At 35.4% G+C, this 21231-nt stretch overlaps 1 protein-coding gene across 1 annotated transcript in view; it reads left to right on the forward strand.

The window, feature by feature from the left end:
* The window catches only part of PCDH15 (protocadherin related 15), an 859006-nt gene that overhangs the window by 27325 nt on the left and 810450 nt on the right, over positions 1-21231 (forward strand). Inside the window, exon 2 of the mRNA XM_051973865.1 lies at positions 16208-16273. Coding sequence (XP_051829825.1) covers positions 16208-16273 — 66 coding nt within the window. The remainder of the gene's footprint in view (positions 1-16207; positions 16274-21231) is intronic.

Below are 21231 nucleotides of genomic sequence, written 5' to 3' on the forward strand. Positions count from 1 at the left end.
CAGTAGTAGTACCAGTGGTCATAATATTACAACTATTGCTATCATTACTATTACTACTATCTCACTTGATCCTTATAATGATGTTATGTTGGAGAATCATAACAAAGATGGCAAGGTTTTGCTATAGGATCCTGGATTTTAATGGGCATTAATAGCATTAACCTGTTAATTCTTCCTTTTCTTTTCACATAGCATCTGGATATAGAATGAACTGATTTATAACTAGCCTGAATCTCTATGGAAATAATCCAAACTTACCCCTTCTCTGCACCTATGTCTAGTGAGTGCCAGTCCTTCTGATGTGAAGGAAATTCTGGGTGCCCCTTGATGGGCTTTTTCCCTCCCCTAGCTAATGCCCCTGCCCCCCCTTCATCTCCACCTTTGCTACAGTCCTAGAATCCTCAAGTAACTCTACTAAAAGACATACTAGAAGTTCAAGCATTTTTATCTTCATCTTACAGGGGAAAAAAAAAAAAGCTTGTAAATGAAGGTATAAAAGAGGAAATGATTGGCCTTTGTTCACATCTATAGCACTTGATCAAAGTAATAATTAAATAATGATTGTTCATTGGGTACCTTAAGGATGAGTGGATGACTATGGATCCAGGATTTACTGATTAAAGTCTAGCATTCTCTGTTTTATGTAGAAAATCATATGACCCATGACGGACCAACCTTTCTAGAGTCTGATAAATGCACAAGACTGACCCAACAAAGAGATTTAGTAAGAATTCAATGGTCACTCGATCACATCAGAGCTCCCATACTTTTTTTTTTTTTTTGGGGGGGGGGTAAAACAAGTTTATCTCTCATTTAGTAAACTGCTGCTTTGTGCTGAGGTTGTGGGGACAGATTCTTTCTCTGTTCAATCAGATATATTTAACTCCTTGAAGTTGTGATTAGTATTTTCTTCCACCCCATGTCTTTATATTAACATCTAAAGCAATGAATATAGAGCAAAGGATGTCATACACACCAGAATAAAAAGAAAAGAATGTGGGTTTTTAAAAGAGGAGAGCATAAATCTCAGCAGCAAATGCTATCGATGAAAGCAGTGAAGCAGAACAGGGGCCATTAATACCTTCAGTGGGTATTATTAGACCATGTTGTTGGAAAGGCCTTAATCAAATTATATAATCCAATTAATGATGACATGAAGCCACCATAAAATATATGATGCTACCTCCTTAGTAAAATTTAATATTTCTAAATGTTCTTGCCATCAGAGGGGCTATAAATAGTATAGCACATTGATGAATCAGTAATGAATAACCTTGCTAAATTCTTTCCTTTACTCATTTGGTTGCTTTTTTCCTGTCAACCTCCTGCCCAGGATTTTGTTCTGTGAAATTTTATGCTCCCAGAGTAGCTTGTTGGTCAGGTTTCTCATCAATGTCAAGGTTACAGTGCATTTTTTGAGAGATGATAATGTCCATAAGGAAGCAGAGAATCACTCAAGAATGAGCCTTTCCCCTTTTTGTACCTTCTTGGAAATGAATCGAAATCGACTGGGTACCTGGGACTGTCTGTCCTGGGTTTATGGAACTATTGAATGGGATGTTTATACAGCTTACAATCTGAAGAGGTCAGACCTCTCATTGAGGGAAAAGAGACTTCAGCTGTCAAAGACCATAAACCATAGACACTGTCAATCGTCACAGCTCCCACTCCTGTACTGGCTCTTTTTCACTTTATTCTTGGACTATTTTAAGGCTTTTTGATGTTTCATTTTCCTGTGCTTTTCCTCCATCCTATCATCCATCAATCAATACTTATTAAGTACATACTGGGTGCCAGGTCTGTGCTAGGAATTAGGAACACAAATATAAATATAAGTGTGTACATATATAAACATGTGTACACATATACATTTATATATTAATAGTATGAAATGTATATAGATATAACATGCATAGTTCATAGAAATCATGTATGTGTTCATTTATGTGTCAATCTGTGCAAATATACAGTATATGTAAAGTATATATTAAATATGATGCAACACAAATTCCCATATATGTATTCAAACAAGTACATGTATATACATATATAAAATACCTTGTGTATCATGTATATTCAATATTATATATACAATACCATTGCATGAATAGGTATGTGTATGTAGTATAAGTATATAGATGAACATTATATATGTCACATATATTACATATCATACAATATGCATAGTACATATCATATTATGTATTTCAAGAGAAAGGTTTACATTATAATTTTTGAGACCAAAAAAATATAAATTACTGATTAAATAAAGGGAATAAATAACAATATAATAAAGCAAATTAAGTACAAAGTACTATTAGGGGAGGAGGGTGTCAGGAAAGATTTCCTGCAGAAGGAAGAGTGGGACTCTAAGGCACAGAGACAGAAGAAACATATCCTAGGCATGGGGTTCAGACATACAAAATCATAGAGATGGGATGTGGAGCTTTGAAAGCAGAGAGAAATCCAGTTAGGCAAACCTGCTGAGTGAGGAAGAAGTCCAATGAAGTTAGAAAATTGGTTGCGATAAATATTTTAGAACATATAGATTTTTCCCCCTTTTTTTCCCTAATACCTTTGGAAAGAGATCTAGAAGTAGTTTGCTGGGTCAAGGGTTACATAGCCTTGTGAAACTAAAAAGAGTTTCTACATTATTATAGAGGCCATAGAAAGCCAGTGCAATGAGGTGAATAGAAAAGTGCTTTTGTAATAGTAATAGTAGCATGGATGATGGATTGTTGTGATGGGAGATTTAAGGCAGGAAGACCAATTAAGGGACTCTGGAAATAGTGAGACAAGAGACATTAAGGCTCTTTGTGACTTTATGAATAGATAGATGTCAGATAGGAAAGGTGTTATGAAGGTAGGCACATAAATGAATAATACATGATTTTCATGAACGATGTATGTTACATAATATCGATATAGATTTTATACCATACATATATCACGCGCACACACATACACACACATATGTGCGTGTGTGTGTATTGTGGATACACATTTATTTATATGTATATAATATATACATGTATATGCACATATAAAAATACATATGTATTTCTTATTATATGTATGTGTAAATACATACATATATGTATTTATGTTTATACTTGTATTCCTAAGAAACTGATTGGATATGTGTAGGATAAGTGAAGAATCAATGACAATATCAAAACTTCCATTACATATGTGGTTTTGCAAAGCACTATAAAAATATAGCCCTTTTCTCCCATTTTATTCTTAACAACAACTAGGAAGTTGATACAATTATTAACTTCATTTTCCAAATAAGAAAACTGAGTCTAAGGGCATCTGTGAACTCAGAACTTTCTGACTTTACATCCATCACTGTATCCACTATGTCACCTATCTTACAGATACTTATGTATATTTATATTATTCCTTCTGATAAAATTGAGAGAAATTATTATTAAATAACAAATTATTGGGGAGAACTTTGATCATTCTTTACTCCATCTAAACCATCTGAGCCGAAATCCTACCCAACTTAAAAACCTTACAAAGAGATCAAATCAGTCTCACTAGTTCTACTCAGGCTTTGATGGGATTAGAGCCTTTGTCCAGAATGCCTGAAGCTGGAGAGTGAGAGTGATCTCATTAGAATGTGTCCACTTCTCTTTGTAATATTCATTCTTCTCAATACTTGTTAACCAATAAGAGTTGGTTGTCACCCTCAGGAACATCTGCTCTTCCAAGACTATGTGTTAAGTATGTGCCAAGAGACATTTTTGGCATTCAAGAGTGTTAAATTTGGAGTCCTTAGTCATGAGCTTGAAACAGTTTTGCCACCTCCTAACAATGTGACTTTGGCCAAGCTAATTAACCATTTTCTAAAATGAGGAGAAATTGGATTCTATGGCTTCTGAGTTCCATTTTAGCTCTAAATCTATTATCTGTGGTACAGCTATTATTCCTTTATTGAGGTTAAGTTTCCTGCAAAGTTTCAACCTGGAGTCCAACACTGTAGAGTTCTTCCTTTATTCTTTTAAATTATATATAAGCCTGAATAAGCCACATGCTAGCTGTCACTCATCAGTGAAAATAACTCAACAAGAAGACAAATTCAGCAGTCTTGTTAATGGGGAAGAAGCAGAGTAGAGCAGGTAGATGCTATTGTCAGTCCTTGGAGCAAATGGATCAGTGGCAAAAGAAAGATGGAGGAAAGCAGGGTAGACTCTCACATGGCAAACATATTCACAAAATCAAAAACATCCGACTTAAAATGACCCTCATTGTATGTCTTGACTAAACCATATTTCAGCAAAAAAAATCCTCTTAACAACACATCTTACAGGTGATCTTCTGGCATTTAAAAAAAGATTTCAGGTGATAAAGAAATCCACTGACTTCTCAAAAATGCTTATCTACTTGTGCATGGATCTGACTATCAGAAAGTTTTCCCTTAGGTCAAGCTTAAATTGGCCTCCTGGAAATACTCATCCCAAGTTCCTCATCCTATCATGTCCTTTGGGATCAAGAAGAATTCTTACTTCTTCTTCATGTTATTTTTGTTGCTCAGTCATTGAACCATTTGATTCTTTGTGACCTCATGGACTATAACACTCCAGATCTTTCTACAGTCTCTTATCTTTGGAATTATCTCCAAAATCTTAATTTTGTTGTTGCTGCTGTTATTTTTATGCTCAGATTCAAGCCAGACCTCACACCCTCCCTTTTCATTTCACCTGCAAGAGACTTCTGGCTTTCAAATCTTTAAAGATGGTATTCCTTTTCCCTAGAAGAAGAAAGAGGAACATGAGCAAGAGTGGGAGTGGGAGGTGATGGAAGCGGTTCCATGAGCCTAAAGAAAACATAGAATCAAAGAATTGCAAGAATTGGAAAGGACCTCAACACTTACCTACTTTAAACACCACCCACACATGAAATCCTTTCTATAATATCCTGTTTAGGCTCATTATTACCTTCTTTTGAAGAATTCTAAAGAAAGAAATGTTACCAACACACAAAACATTCTATTCTACTCTGGAAAAAACTTAATGAGATATTTTGATATATTGAGAGGAATTTTTTCTTCTTGCTTGCTTTTGTCCTCATCCTTGGACCCTCTTCAGCAGCCTTCCATCCCTTCTGCTATAAATTTTATTTATTTATTTATTCTAATAAGTATATTTATTTTTAATATACATTATATTTGGAGAAAAAATCAGAGCAAAAGGGAAAAGCTATGGAAGAGATAAAAAACAGAAATAAATAAGTGAACATAGCATGTGTTGATTTACATTCAGTCTTCTTAGTTCTTCTGCTGTATGCTGATGGCATTTTTTGTTCAAATTCTATTGGGATTGCTTTGAATCATTGAGCTTTTGAGAACAAAGTATTTCATAGTTAATCATCTGACATCTTTGCTGTTATTGTGTATAATGTATTCCTGGTACTGCTTGTTTCACTCAGCATCAGTTCATGTAAATCATTCCAGGCCTTTCTAAAATCAGCTTGTTCATCATTTTTTAATAGAACAGTAATATTCTATTGTCTTCATATACCACAACTTGTTCAGCCATTCCTCAATTCTTTGCTACCACAAAAAGGAGCTGCAACAAACAGTTTTGCACATATAGGTCCTTTTCCTTCCTTTAAGATTTCTTTGGGATACAGATCCAGTAATGGCACTGCTTGGTCAAAGGATAGGGTACAATTTTATAGCCTTTGGACATAGTTCAAAATTGTTCTTCAGAATGCTTGGATCATTTCACAACTCCACCAACAATATGTTAGTGTTCTTTTCCCATATCCCCTCCAACATTCATCATTATCTTTTCCTGTCATCTTAGCCAATCTGAGAGGTATGAGGTGATACCCCAGAATTCTTTTAATATGTATTTCTCTAATCAAGAATGATTTAGAGCATTTTTTTTCATATAACTATAGATGGCTTTAATTTTATCATCTGACAGTTGTCTGTTCATACACATTGACCATTTATCAATTGAATAATGATTTGTATCCTTATAAATTTAGCATAATTCTTTCTATATTTTAGAAATATATATTATTAGAAACTCTTGCTATAAAGATTTTTTCCCCAGCTTTGTACTTCCCATTTAATCTTGTTTCTATTGGCTTTGTACAAAAAAAAAACCTTTTTAATTTAATGTAATCAAACAACTTTGATTTTCATTTGTTTTTCATGATGTTCTCTAGTTCTTCTTTGTTCTTAAATTCTTTCCTTCTCCAAAGGTTTGATAGGTAAATTACCCGTCGCTCTCCTAACTTACTTATGGTATCATCTTTTATGCCAAAATCATGTACTTATTTTGACCTTATTTTGCTATGGGGTGTGAAATGTAGGTCTACACCAAATTTCTGAAATATTATTTTCTACTTTTCCCAACAATTTTTCTCAAATACTAAGTTCATATCCAAGAAGTAGGAGTTTGGGGTTTATAAAATACTAGATAAGTTTTGATTATTGTATCATGTGTATCTAATATATTCCACTAAAATACCATTCTATGTGTTAGCCAATACCAAATTGTTTTGATGACTGGGGCTTTATAATATAGTTTTACATCTGGTACTGCTGAGCCATCATCCTTCATATTTTTTTTCATCAATCCCCTTGATATTCCTTTTGTTTTACCAGATGAATTTCATTATTATTTTTTCTAGTTCTATAAAATATTTTTTTTGGCAGTTTGATTGGTATGGCACTAAACAGGTAGATAAATTTAGGCAGGATTGTTATTTGTCTTATATTAACTCGACCTACCCGTGAACAATTGATACTTTCCAATTGTTTAGAATGAATTTTATTTGTGTGAGAAGTGTTTTTTAATTGTGTTCACATAGATCTTGGTTTTGTCTCGGCAGATAGACCCCCAAGTATTTTATTTTGTCTACAGTAATTTTAAATCTAATTTTTCTTTCTATCTCTTGCTGATGGGCTTTATCAGAAATATATAGAAATGCTGATCATGTATATGGCTACTTCTATTGTTTGTTAATTATATTCAATAACTATTGATTAATCTTGTGAAATGTGCCAGACATGTAAATTGCTGTGACCAAACAGAACATTTCATTGTACTACATAGGACAGGAATGGGGAGTGAGGAGTGAGCCTATGATTTCATTGGTAGAAGAAACTCTTGCACAAATTCCCTCTACCAGTACTGGTTAGCATCTTCCTTATCATTTTTGTTTTTAGAGAATTGCCTATAGCATAATTATCGAACATGTAATTGTCTTTCACCATAGCATGGACAAGATTAAAATGTAATTGGAGGACTATATGATGATCAATTCTGATGGACATGGCCCTCTTCAACAATGAGATGAACCAAATCAGGTCCAATAGAGCAGTAATGAATTGAACCAGTTACACCCAGCGAAAAAACTCTGGGAGATGACAATGAACGACTACATAGAATTCCCAATCCCTCTACCTTTGTCCATCTGCATATTTCCTTCACAGGCTAAAGGTACACTATTTCAAAGTCTGCTTCTTTTTGAACAGCAAAATAACTGTTTGGACATGTATACATATATTGTATTTAATTTATATCTTAACATATTTAACATGTATTGTTCAACCTGCCATCTGGGGGAGGGGACAGGGGGAAGGAGGGGAAAAATTGGAACAAAAGTTTTGGCAATTGTCAATGCTGTAAAATTACCCATGCATATATCTTGTAAATAAAAAGCTATAATTTTTTTTAAATGTAATTGGAGGGATAGCTATGTGACACAGTGAATAGAGCACCAGCCCTGAAGTCAGGAGGACCTGAGTTCAAATGTGGTCTCAGACACTTAATACTTCCTAGCTGTGTAACCCTGGGTAAGCAAACCTAACCCCAATTGCTTCAGAAAAAAAAAAAAAAGTTATTGGGAAATATTTGATGAAATAAATAAAAATAAAAATAATAAAATGTAGGAAAAATACATTTGCAAACTAACTCAATATGGAACCAGCAGGGATCCCTATGCATAGATCAGTGACCATGATTCCATTATGCATTTGTTATTGCTACTCTGGAGTATCTTTCCTGGGGGTTGAATACTTGATATTGTTCAGACTAACAAGTCCTGCTGATTCCAAATTTCTGTCTGCTTCATAATACTGCCTCTCTTACATGACACCTTCTATAATTACTTCAGTTATAGAATACAAAGATCACAGATTGAAGGCTGGAAGATACTTCAGGGACCATTTAATCTTCTGACCCCATTTTACAGATAAAGAAACAGAGGCTTCAGACATTTAAGTGTTCTTTCTGCTCAAGGCCATAATCATTGAGGTGTGATTTTTATCTCAGTCTTGTAATTGTAAAGCTGGTGTTCTCTCTATCCTTTATTATAATGGCCCTTCTGACATATGCAGGAGGGACATCAATGACAGCAGCATGTGGAATCTTCAAAAGAGGTGGGCCAAACATGAGTCACTGAGACTTAGTAAAGAGAGAGCTGGATCTAGCATCAAGATTGGGGATTGAATTTCTGCAACTATACTGTTTAGAGACATATCTGCTTCAAATATGATGGACTATTTGTGCCTGAACAATGGTATAGCCTTCCAAACTTATGCTCTGATCACTCAGACATGCTATACCTTGACCCTAACATCATGAGGTCATTGTGATTCTCTTTAAGGATGAAGGACAACAATTAACCCATCCCCTTATTCTCTCCCTTGGCTCTTAACTTTCCTGCTCCTGTGGGCTGAGCAGAATTAGTTTGCTTTAATATATATATAAGATCCCTTCAAATACATGAAGTTCTCATTCATCTACACCTGAAAGAGAAAACCAATAGAGTTGGGACTAGAGAGATTATAAATGTGACAAAAAAATGATAGCCTCCTATAGCTCAGTTTCCTCTTATGAAAAATTAGAGGGTTGGACCATAACTCTCTTGTCCACTTCCTCAATTCTGACTCCATGACTCTTGGTAAGGAGAAGAAAAGAAGCACAGATTAACCTGATTATGGAAGGAAGGGGTTGGGACATCAGAGAGCCCTATTTATTTATTTATTTGTTTGTTTATTTTATGATTTATAAACCATTATTCATAGACCACTGAAAACTTGAGCATTTATTTTGTATTCCAAACCTTGAATCTGAGCATAAATTGAATGTAGGAAAGCAGTGGCAAGATTGAGAAAAAGCTTATCCATGACTGACAATGAGTTTGTGATTTAACCAGGATTGTCATGGATGAAATTGAATAGATTAAGGGGTCCTTACCTGTCTCATAAAGGCTCAGAAAGCTTTAGCTCTTCCATCCCTCCCCCATTCTTAAACCTACATAACAGTAGACAGATAATCCATAGACTAAGCATCAATGGTCCTCCAGTTCCAGAAATTCCATTTTAGCCTTGACTTTGATCACCGGTTAAGATTTTTGCCCTACTTTGCACTTGTTGGAATCCTTACTAACTGCTAACTAATCAGAGTTGATCTAATCTTACAAGAAGATGTTTTGGCCAGAACCTGAAACTAGGTACTAAGTAGAACTAAACAATACAAGGCTTGTGTTCACACCTTTACTCATTGGAGTTCAATGAGTTCATACCTCCCATAGTGCTCTCTGGCCCAAAGAGCTTTAAGGTGTGGACTCCCTTGAGTAAAGGTGGGAACACAAGCCTTGTCTTGATTAGTTCTACTTAGTACCTAGTTTCAGGTTCTGGCCAAAACATCTTCTTGTAAGATTAGATCAACTCTGATTAGTTAGCAGTTAGTAAGGATTCCAACATGCACTGAAGTGTTTTCCCTCTAAAATGATGCTCTTTTAAAGTGATATCTAAGTATAATCATTTCCAATTTATACCTCCAATTAATCTTCTCCTTGCCACAATTATAAAGTGATCTTTCATAAGTGCATTTTTAGCACTTCTTTTCTTTTTTATTTGAATTTTTACAAATTTTATCTCCTAACTAGAGTATAAATCTGATGATGGGAAACACTCATTTTATTGCATATATATATATATATTCCCCAAATAAAACAGTATCTTTCCTTCTTTCCCACTTACCGCCATTGTGGAGGATAAAAAGAAAAAGGAAATGAAAGTCCTATATCCATTGACATGCAAAATAAAGTCTCTCATTGGTTTCATCCAAAATTTATCTCTCTTTGCACACTTTGAATCCATCACCTCTCAGGAAGAGGATAGCAATATGCATCACCAGTGAACTGATTACTCATGCCTGAAACTTTTTACTGACTTGTATATTGAGCTATTATTAATAACAAACATCAAGAGGAGCCATTAAATAGACTCAAATCCATTTTTGTCTGAGTCCTTTAGATTTCAAACTGACCTCTAGTTAACTGGAATGGAGGAAGGGCTAAATAATAAGCCAAGAAAACATCTCAAAAAAAAAAAAAAAGTAATGAGATTTGACATTATTATATATACTAAGAATATGTAAGGATGAATATATTTTGGCCAGGCTATCCCATCTTCTTCAATTCTTACTTAGCCTTTGATTACTGAATGGGTGTTGCCTCAGACAGATGTGGAATCGACTTTAACTTAAAAAGTCTAGGGTCTCCCACAGCATCTAAGCCAGTAGATGCCAGTTACTCCAAAGAGGAGAAAGTGAGATTGATAATTTGGTACAGCTCTGTCTCATCTAAATTTAATTCACTTGTACATCAAAACAACATCATCTTCATGTCATTGGTCCTCTGGACAAACAACAATAAAAACAATAATGTATATTATACGAGTATACTTAGATTATGTATGTTATATGTGAATATCCAGATATATTCTGGGTATGTATATGCATCTACATACATATGTGTATAAATATATGCACAAATGTGTGTATCTGTAATCTACATATAGATATGTACATATACACATACATATAAATATATGTGAACATGTACACATATACATGTGTGTATATACATATATGTATGTGTGTATGTATGGTATGTGTGTCCAAGTATCAGAATCTTTTCTTGCATCTCCTTTTCCTACTCTTTCAAATCTGATCTAGCAAAAAACAAAAAAATGGGCACAGACAACCAAATAAGGACAATTAATTAAATAAAAGTAAAGAACACTTTAGCTTTTGAGGAGATGGACAGTGAAATGGTTATTTAAATATTGCTGTCACTCCAAGGTGCAACTCGTAATACATTTTTTCCCCATGGAAGCAATACATGGTTAAATTTTAAAATATTTCTGTATGGTAAATTGTGGTATATGAATGTTATGGAATATTATTGTTCTGTAAGGAATGACCAGCAGGATGAATACAGAGAGGACTGGCGAGACTTATATGAACTGATGCTAGTGAAACGAGCAGAACCAGGAGATCATTACATACCTCAGCAACGATACTGTTTGAGGATGTATTCTGATGGAAGTGGATCTCTTTGATAAAGAGAGCTTTAATTGATCAAAGATGGACAGAAGCATCTACACCCAAAGAAAGAACACTGGGAAATGAATATAACTTGCTTGCATTTTTGTTTTTCTTCCCCGGTTATTTCTACCTTCTGAATTCAATTCTCTCTGTGCAACAAGAAAACTGTTTGGTTCTGCACACATATATTGTATCTAGGATATACTGTAACCTATTCAACATGTAAAGGACTGCTTGCCATCTAGGGGAGGGGGTGGAGGGAGGGAGGGGAAAAATCGGAACAGAAATGAGTGCAAGGGATAATGCTGTAAAAATTACCCTGGCATGGGTTCTATCAATAAAAAGTTATTTAAAAAAATAAAATAAAATATTTCTGTATGACATCTACCTAGTAAATAAGTTGGACAGATTCCATCTGATGGATGTGTGACATCTCACAGTTTTTGATGAAATAAAACATCTCAAAGGGTCAACAGTGTAATGAAGGAGCCAAAGTCTCAAATGTTTGCCTCGACCTAGTTGTTTATATATTGCCTTTCCCTATTAGATTTGTGAGCTCCATGAAAGGTGTTATTTTTGTAATCTCAGAATTTAGCACAATGCATACCACAGAGTAGTCATTTTATAAAAGTTTATTGACTTGCCTTGATTTAGGCTTCATTATGAGAAGCATGGCTGCTTTCCTTCCAGATCTTTTTGCTCATAATTCCTACACTCTATCCAAAGATATAAAATATAATCTCACTGTTCAGTTTCCCATCTTGCCCATTCCCTGGTATAGGGGATTTTAAGCTGCTTTTGTATCTTGAATCCCATTTGGCAATCTGAAGAAGTCCATAAGCCACTTTTTAGAATTAAAAAAAAAATGAAGGAAATGTTAAATTTCAATTAGAGCTTAGTAAAAATAAAGATGTATTTTCTCTCATCTAAGTCTAGAGACCCTTGAAATTTATCCACAAATCCCAGGTTAAAGCCTCCTACTTCAGAGCATCAGATAAAAAAGGAAAGGATGAGTTAACAGAAGCAGTGGATTCACAGGAATCCATCCAGGCCAGTGTAGAAGGAGCTCTCTTCCCCAGGAAGGACTTGGGGCACTCAACCAGAAGGGTCAGCTCCTTTCATTCTGACTCCAGGTCAACAGCTATCTTTTTGAAAGGACTAGATAAAAAAATGTTTCATAGTGGAAATACAGATAAAATAATTTTAAAATATGATACTCAGCCACATCTTTTTACTTGTTTGTCCCCAATCCTCTTGGGATAGAGAATTGAGCTTTGAATGAATATTTTCAGGAATTTCCCATTGTAAGATTTTCTCTAGAAATAGAAATCAATCTCCAGTTGGGACTCCCCTCATACATAATTTTGCTTGTTTGAAACAGGTTAGTTGTTTCCTTTCTGGAAGCACAGAAAAAAGCTCAACCTCCTCCTAGTCCCAATTCCTGTATTCACAATAGCTTCTCATTTGCAGCTCTCTAATTTCTAATTGTACGGCTGCTTAATAATAGCTATGCCCTTCTCCCATTGGGAACCAGCTGACTGTAATTATAGGTATTCAAACTGAATTTCCCAAGTCCAATGTAAGTCTTTGAAGTGAAACCTGATTTCATGGCGTGGGATAAAATATAGCCTCATGAGATAGCCTGTGGACAATGAGACAGACGAAATCCAATGCAGCATCTTAAATTCAACAAACATCTCATGTGTGACTACTATTTACAAGGCCAGATGAGTCAATCTGAACCAATTCCCACTAATCCAGTATTAATTATGAGAGGGAGAAGCCCAATGGCAAGAGTTCTTGACAGATAACCCTTACTACTTGCCATGGTATATCATTCCACTTAGACTGATGTTGTATTGATCAAAATGTGTTTATATTTTTTGCTTTCCTCTGATTAATCTGCTACCATTTTATCTCTTAATAGGGATAGAAATGCCTGAGAGAATAGGCTAGAGATTCAAAGATTAATATAAATAAAGACATTTGGACAATTTTAAAAGAACTTAAATTTTACAGCATAAGTTCTTGAACCTTGGATGCCCAAGAGGAATGGATTTTGGAGAAATGGTATAGGAGGGTGAGGTAAAGAGGTCATTGAAGAGGGAATGTTATGTTACTCCAAAGGGTGGAAATGAAAGCAATGATTGGAGTTTGAAAAGAGGGGACTTTAGGCATGATGAAGGTGAAATATTTTGCAACCACTGAAGTTATTCCGATGTGAAATGAAGACCATTTACCCTGGTTGTCTTCAAGCAAAGAACAGAAAGCCACATGTCGCTCAAGAGAGCCTTGATAGGATTTAATTAGCCCAGATTTGCTTGGGGCCAATTAATTAATTTTCCCTTCTTTGTCAAGGAATTAATTAGCCTGCATCTTCAGCCAAGGTTGAAATTCTGTGGTTTGGTGATCTGGCTTCTGGTCCTGATCCCTGAAACATTGTTCTGAAAATATTCATTCTGTGTTCTAGACAGTGGTCATAATTCGGCTCTTAAGATAAGAATTATTTCCAAGTTTTCTAACTTTTTTTTTTGCCCTTCTTCTGTCTGCCCTCAAGAATATATGCCCTTAGGGATGGGCCATGGAAGAGACTATCAGTGGAAGTACATACTCACAACTATCGAACCATTCTCTTTCTACCAGCTTTCCTGAAATATGTTCATCTTCGATTTTATAGTGATTTACTGGAACCCCTTAAAATATTGGTATAATTCTCCCCTTATTGACTAGTGTTTTTTTTTTTTCAGATGACCTATTTAGTTATGAGGCTTAAAATAAAATATCACTAAAGTGAAGCATCTTTATTATACATTAGAAATAAAAAAAAATGTCCAATTAATATCAATTGTATAGAAAACATAAGCAAGGAACAGACTTGATAAATCTATATGTTTCACTTCAGGTTATAATATTACTTTAAAAATTGGTCATATTTTCAGATCAATTCATGATCTATTAAAAAAAAATTCACCTTTCTATAAGGCAGCAAAGTTGTGTAGCAAATAAATCAGAGGATGATGAGTCAGAAAAATCTGAATTCTAATCCAGCCTCAGACACTTCTGAGCTGTGTAATCCTGGGCAAATGCCCACAGTTGGGGAGGCATTGACCATGAACTATAAATAAATGAGAGTCTATCTGAAAATATTAATGATATATAACAAGCTTTTATACTCTGTAGTTTAAAAAAAGAAATAATTTTGGCATCCATTTAATTCATCTTGACTCGAGATGAATTTAAAGCATACTGTAATTTAAGGGATTATATCATACTGTATTATGGTACTTTGTCTATTCTCCATTCCAAATATTGGGAACCTGCAAACCAAAATTAAGTTCTTTTCATCCAGGAACTTACATTCTTTTGTGGGAGGGTAGTGCAAAGTCAATAGGGAGTTTGGAAAGGTGATAGATGATATGAGTATTGAGGAAAATAAGGCATCAGAAGAGTCAGCTGTGAGCCAGATGTGCCTTCCAGTATGAAAGAGAACTTGTATAAAAGGATAGAGGATTGAAAATGCTAAATAGAGAAAACAACTAGGAGGACAGTCCAGATCAAATCAAGAGTATGAAAAGGTATAATGTGAAATGATCCTGGAAAGTTAGATGAGGGAATTATGTAGACTCTGAAGTTTGTTCAAAAAATTGATGTCTCTGAATTCTCCCAAATGAAGATGAATTTGCAACTGTCTCTGTGACCCTAGCTGGCATTCCCAAGCCACAGGAGAATAGATTGCCCTAAGTCACAGCTGAGAATTAGTTCTTGCTCTGTGACTTGGAAAAGGGACGTTTGTTCTCTTCTATGAAAAGCCTTTACATTTTAATTATCAGCCCTATTGAGGCTGTTGGAACTCTCTCTGCCTGAGTCCCCTGGGATGTGTTGCAGGACATTATCAAGGTCTACAAAACTAATTAGTCATTAGTCTTCATTCAGTAACTTAACCTGACTTAAGGGAAAGAAATCAACTGCTGCTAGTAATGTAATACTCTTCATAAGAAAAAAAAAGTTTTTCTTTTCCATTTGACAAGCCAAGTGTGAACAAAGTGTCAGTAATTTAGAAAATGAGTCTCACTTCTTAAAGAAACTAATCATATATGTTGAATGGGTTAGTGAGTGTGTTTAAAGAGTGCTAGAATTTGCAGAATTGATGTTTTCTTTCTTCTTCCACTGTTCTAGAATTAAAGATAAATAGGTGAAGCGATTATTGTGTTCTACTTTTAATTTCTTCAATCTCTCCAAATATATACACATGTATTTTTTTCTTTCTTTCTTCCTTCCTTGCATTATTCTGCCCTGCTTCCATTGATGACTCTATACTTTTGACTCCAGACTGGCAATATGAGGGTAAGATGACCATATACTCAAACCAACCTCCTCCACATGCCTTGTCTGTCTTTGTTGCATCCCTCCACGGAGCATCATTAGAATTCTCTCCACTCTCTTTAATTAGATCCTTTATCACAATTAAATTCCAATTATGTTTGTTTCTGTTATGAAGCTTTAATTACAATTTATCCCTGTTAATCATCCCTTTATGTTCTTTCTTTGGGTTAAATTACCATTCCATTATCTCTGTCCTGAAGGACTTGTGCTCAACACTGGTCCCTGCTGGTGTCTTGACAGCCAGATCTGAATAGGCTTAGCCTATGTGGAGTGGCTCTTGTGTTCTGATGTGGGAAGGCATGGATATGGGCCATGAGAGACTTCACACTAAAATATTCTCATCTGTTATGCATTTTTGTTAATGATATGCCTTTTATCAGCCACAAATATGAGTTGAGTATCTCTTTGCTTGAATGATGAAGTAAAGGGCATTTGTCTTTCTTTTCCCTCACTTTTAGATTGTAAGCTGGCCCGGGGAGGTCCACCTGCAACAATAGTAGCCATCGATGAAGAAAGTAAAAATGGTGAGTACTGTGGACACCTCTATATATTGCTTAACAAAAAGGTGATTTCTCAAAATTCATTCTGAGAGGGACTAGGAGTTAAATTATAGAGTTAAAGCTTTAGTCCAATTTGATGAATGACCTCATTCTCCATTTATTTCTGTTATACTTTAAAGCTTGTTTTTGTCTTCAGATTCTTTGGTGGAAAAACATTGATAGGATTTCTCATTGAATAGAAGAGGAAGGCTCTCTGCTCAGATATTACTAATAAAGCATTAGTAAGTTGTTTCTGAGACTTTTTCCAAGGTCTTTGACTTCCTCATTACTTTGGAGTGGAATTTTTTTTGGTCATTCTTCTCTCTCTGTACACCTTTCCAAACCTAATCTGAACAGGAGTGATCTGGAAAAACACATTTTATGGGCTAAAGCAAAACTGACCTTAAATAAAAGCATTGATCAAAAATAATTTTCTTTTCCTGTGGTAGTTGATGCAAGAAATTTGTTGTTGTACTATGACAAAAGAGTCCCATGTGACTCAGCATAGCTAGTTACTAATTCATTTTTTTTTAATTGCTGTCGATTTTATGACAGGTTAATTGGGAAGATTGGGATAATTAAACATAGTTGTGGTTACTATCCATGTCTCTGCTTGGCTTAACTATGTTTGGACTATTTCTGAGAAAAGGATTCCTAAAAAAAGTGGACTTGGCTTGAGCCTGCCACACAAAAGTGATGTCAATAGCTGTAGGAAGTTTATACCCTTTTAGTCAAGCACTGGGCATCTTCCCATCCTTGAGTGGATACATGCAGATCAGTAAAAGAACTAATGGTTCCAACTCTGGATGTATTGCCACAAAAGTTTGGCAGGTGAAATGAAGTAATGAGAGGAAGGATAGGCCAAGAAACAGAGTCTAGAGAGAAGCTTGGAGCTGGAGAAAAAAAACTTCTTATTTAACATTTGACATTGTAGAAATCTAGAAAATGAGTTCTAAGCCAGGCTGGGGGATTAAAGAAAGTTAAAACACTTTACATATTTTTGCCCATAAAAATATGTTACACAAATTTGGAATTTAAGAAGAAATCATTATTTTTTCCACAAGGATAATCATTTTGTAGTGCATTGTTTTTCTTCGTAAACCCATTGTTTAGAACAGCGTTTGACATAAATCGCTCAATAAATTCTCTTTTCATTTGACGCATGTGACATGACCCTGCCAAAGCTGCCTCCAGTTCTTAATATGTACAAGCTTATCATTAACAACCCACTCAGTACCCAACCCTATGCAAAAACCTTTTCTATTACAAATCTTACCTTGAACAAGCATTTATTCATGTGGTGTGCTCTTCTGATGAAGAAAGGTTGATGTTGCCCATCCTGATGATTCTCCTATGAAAAATCTCAATTTCTATTTCCAGTAACTATAAATTTGGGAGTTGACACACTGTGTATGCATCAGTTTGTCTTGAAACAGTCATGGGTCTTCTAAAGAACTTTCTTGATCTACATTTTTTCTCTCCTGAATATTTACTGTGATGTTTGCGTTAGCTTTCTGGAGGACCTCGGGATGAGCCCGACTCCTTGGTCTTAGTGGAGAAGTGAAGAAGACAGGAGAGCCACCAGGAGGATGGTCAAAAATAAAATGTCTCATTTCCAGTCCTTCTCAGCCCTTATATACCTTAGTACAATTACATCAGTACAACATACTGAATATGTGTGAATTAAGAATCCATCTCTCTACTTCTTTTCTTTGTACCACCCAGGAATAGGAATTTTGGTCTTGGGTAAATAGGAATGTGAGAAACTAGCGTTTTTAAGGCAAAAATAAAACACTGTTTCCACCAGCACTTACTGTCTTCAGAAGTAGATTAGATACAATCAGGAAGGTATGGGGATGTGAGAAGGCAATTCAGACTTGTCCAAAGAGAGAAAATCCATGTGCAAGGGCAGAAATGCAGGAAGATTGCCAAATCAGATCCTTCTCATGCCTCCCCTAAGTACAAATATTCTGGTATTCCACTTCCTTCTCCTTTTTGGGGATCTGCCTATTCCTGAAGCAAGGACTGGTAAATAAGAACCTCCAGGTCATTTCTGAGAGGAAGTACACCACCCATTGAGGGATAATCTACCCTTAGATGTTAGTTCCCTGCATAAAGCTCTAGTCACCCCACTCTAATTACTACTCTGCCCTCTCTCTCAGATATTTGAACTTGTTAAAATAGCATTTGCAGCTGGTAGAACAAGACTGCATTCACAGTTTATTCTACACTGACTTGTTTTGCCAAGTGATTACAACAGTAATGGCAGCCCACTGTAATTCCTCTTTCCCCTGATTAAAACTAATTTCTCCAAGCATCTTTACAAAGATCCTCCTGGGCACAGTAAGGTGGCAGAGAGTGATGGGACATGTGGCAGAAGTTCAATGTCTGTGTTTCATCAGAAAGTGACATGGCATAAACTAGGAAAAGCTCAAAGTTGCTCTTGCTAGAATTCGCAGAATATACCAACCATGGAGAGCACTGCCAAGAATGTCATCCTGACATGCCCTCAATGGGTACTCAGTGCCAGACATAGTGCCCTCCATGTACTTCATACTAACTTAGTAGATTCTTTTTTTTTTTTAATTGAATGGCTACATTCTCTTTTATACTTTATGTAAAAACTGAGACATTGAAAATCACCTCTGCTCTGGCTATCTATTATCAAATTCTTATTATCCCATAATCCTACAGGGAAAAAAACTATTTCTTAAGAGAGATGTCATATTTCAGATGCCAGTCTCAACTCTCAAATAACGCTTTTCATTTTTTCCCCTCACTTTATTTTTCCTTCCTAGTCTATGTATAAGTTTGCTCTAAAGTAAGAAGTAAAAGGCAGTGTGACATAATAGCTAGAGAACTAGTAGACAGGATGACTTGGATTCAAGTCATTACACACTCTGCATGTATCCTGGGACGAATCAAATAACTACTGAGTGCCCTTATTAAGACTATAATTTGCTGAGCAGATGCCAATCTGCATTGATGCATGGAGTCTTTCACTGAAAGTTCCCTACATCTTTGAAATCATTACAGATTCAGATTCTACTAGCTGATATAAGATGATTTTGTCTTTCCATAGTAGGATCTCTCTTTGGGGTTTCCAGAGGTTTGTATTTTATCAAAACTTACTAGGAAAAATTTGAAATGATTTAGCATGAAAACAGTCCAGACTAAATTATGTTTTGGCAGTGTGTCCATCTCTAGGTATTAGAAAAACTCTCTTATCTTTCTCTACCTTTTATATTTTTGAAATTAAACCGTTGTTGTTGTTGTTGTTGTTGTTTTTTCCCAAGATATTTATTTTTCTACAGCTCTGATGGTATCAATAAAGAGTTTTAGTATCAAACAAATTATTCATGGTACTAGGATGTTATTAGTTTAAAACATATAAATATCCATTTTTCTCTTCATAGATACATAGTGTTGGTATTTTTTAGTCATTTAGTTGTGTCTGACTATGATCATGTATGGAGTTTTCTTGGCAAAAATATCAGAGTAGTATGCCATTTTCTTTTCTAGTGAATTAAGGCAAAGGGAAGAAAATTGGCTTGCCCAAGTTCAAAAGGACACTGAGTACTTGAAGCTAGATTTGAACTCAGGTCTTTCTGACTCTAGGCGTAGAACTCTATTCATAGATAGATAGATAGGGAAAGAGGGAGAGAGAGAGAGAGAACGAACTAGATTGTAGACGATTATATGATATAAGTAATAATGAGTTGTCTATTATTTAGAAGTGATAAAGTACGCAATTCCTTCTTGGATTTCAAGAATCATCAGAAAGTTGTCAATTCTTCCTCTGCACATCAAAGATAGGTCTTTGACTCAAACCTCTTTTTAGGTTCAAATCCCTTCTCTTATACATATTGGCTGTGCTAACCAGAGCAAATCACTTAATTTCTCAGTGCCTCAGACAATATTGAGAAATTCAGCTCCTGAGTAGGAGTGACCAATCTGTTCTGATGTGCTGGAAGGTAGGAGCATATGTTTAAGCTTGATTATGTGCCAAGAACCTTGCTGAGCTCAAGGAGCAGCAAATACAGAAATTAGACAATCTCTCACTTCAGAAGATAGAAGAGTTAGTACATATAGGGGAGAAGTGGCCAAAGTATTTATTTTGGAGGTCATCATTATGGGGAGCAAAGCTATTTCACACACCTATTAGCTTCAGGCTAGCTTTCTGGAGGACCTCGGAACCAGTCTTGATCTTAGTGGAAGAATGCAAGAGACAGGAGAGCCACCAGGAGGATAGTCAAAAATGGAATGTCTCATTTCCAATCTTCTCAGCCCTTAAATACCCTATTGCAATTACATCATTATAGCATACTGAATATGTGTGAACTAGAGAACCATTATATCACCATGCTAAGTACTAAATATATATGTGAATTAAAGAACCATCATCTTATCAGTTCCACTGAATTAACACCTTGTTGTAAGTATCCTTGCTTCAAGTATACTTCTCCAGAGTTCTGGCCCTCTACACCCTACCATCCCCAGAATCATGCAAAACACTGTAGCTGGAACATAGTGAGATTGTAGCAACAATAACAATGACCAAAAAAAAAATTAAATGGTGGAACATTTCCTACCCTCCTCACATTATGATCTAAGTAACAGATGAAAACACATATACTGACAATTACAATATGAAACAGAACATAAACACAAAGAAAACAGACAAAGTATTATGTACTGAGAATCAGAAAGAAGAAATCTAAATTTGAGTATTGAGATTTAGTGGTGTAGGTGTATTGGTGTCATAGGCAATGGCATGAGCAAAGACACAAATTTGAAGCAAGGAAAATAATTTTAGAGGAATGAGCCATTTAATTTAATGGAACCATAGGGTAAATGAAGGCAGAGAGTAATGATTATAGAGGTGATGGAAGAAGCTATAGAAAAATGTAAAATTATCAAAGAAGGTAGCAGAGAGTACTAAG

This window comes from Antechinus flavipes, chromosome 2 (assembly GCF_016432865.1).
Source record: "Antechinus flavipes isolate AdamAnt ecotype Samford, QLD, Australia chromosome 2, AdamAnt_v2, whole genome shotgun sequence".
Classification (NCBI taxonomy): Eukaryota; Metazoa; Chordata; class Mammalia; order Dasyuromorphia; family Dasyuridae; genus Antechinus; species Antechinus flavipes.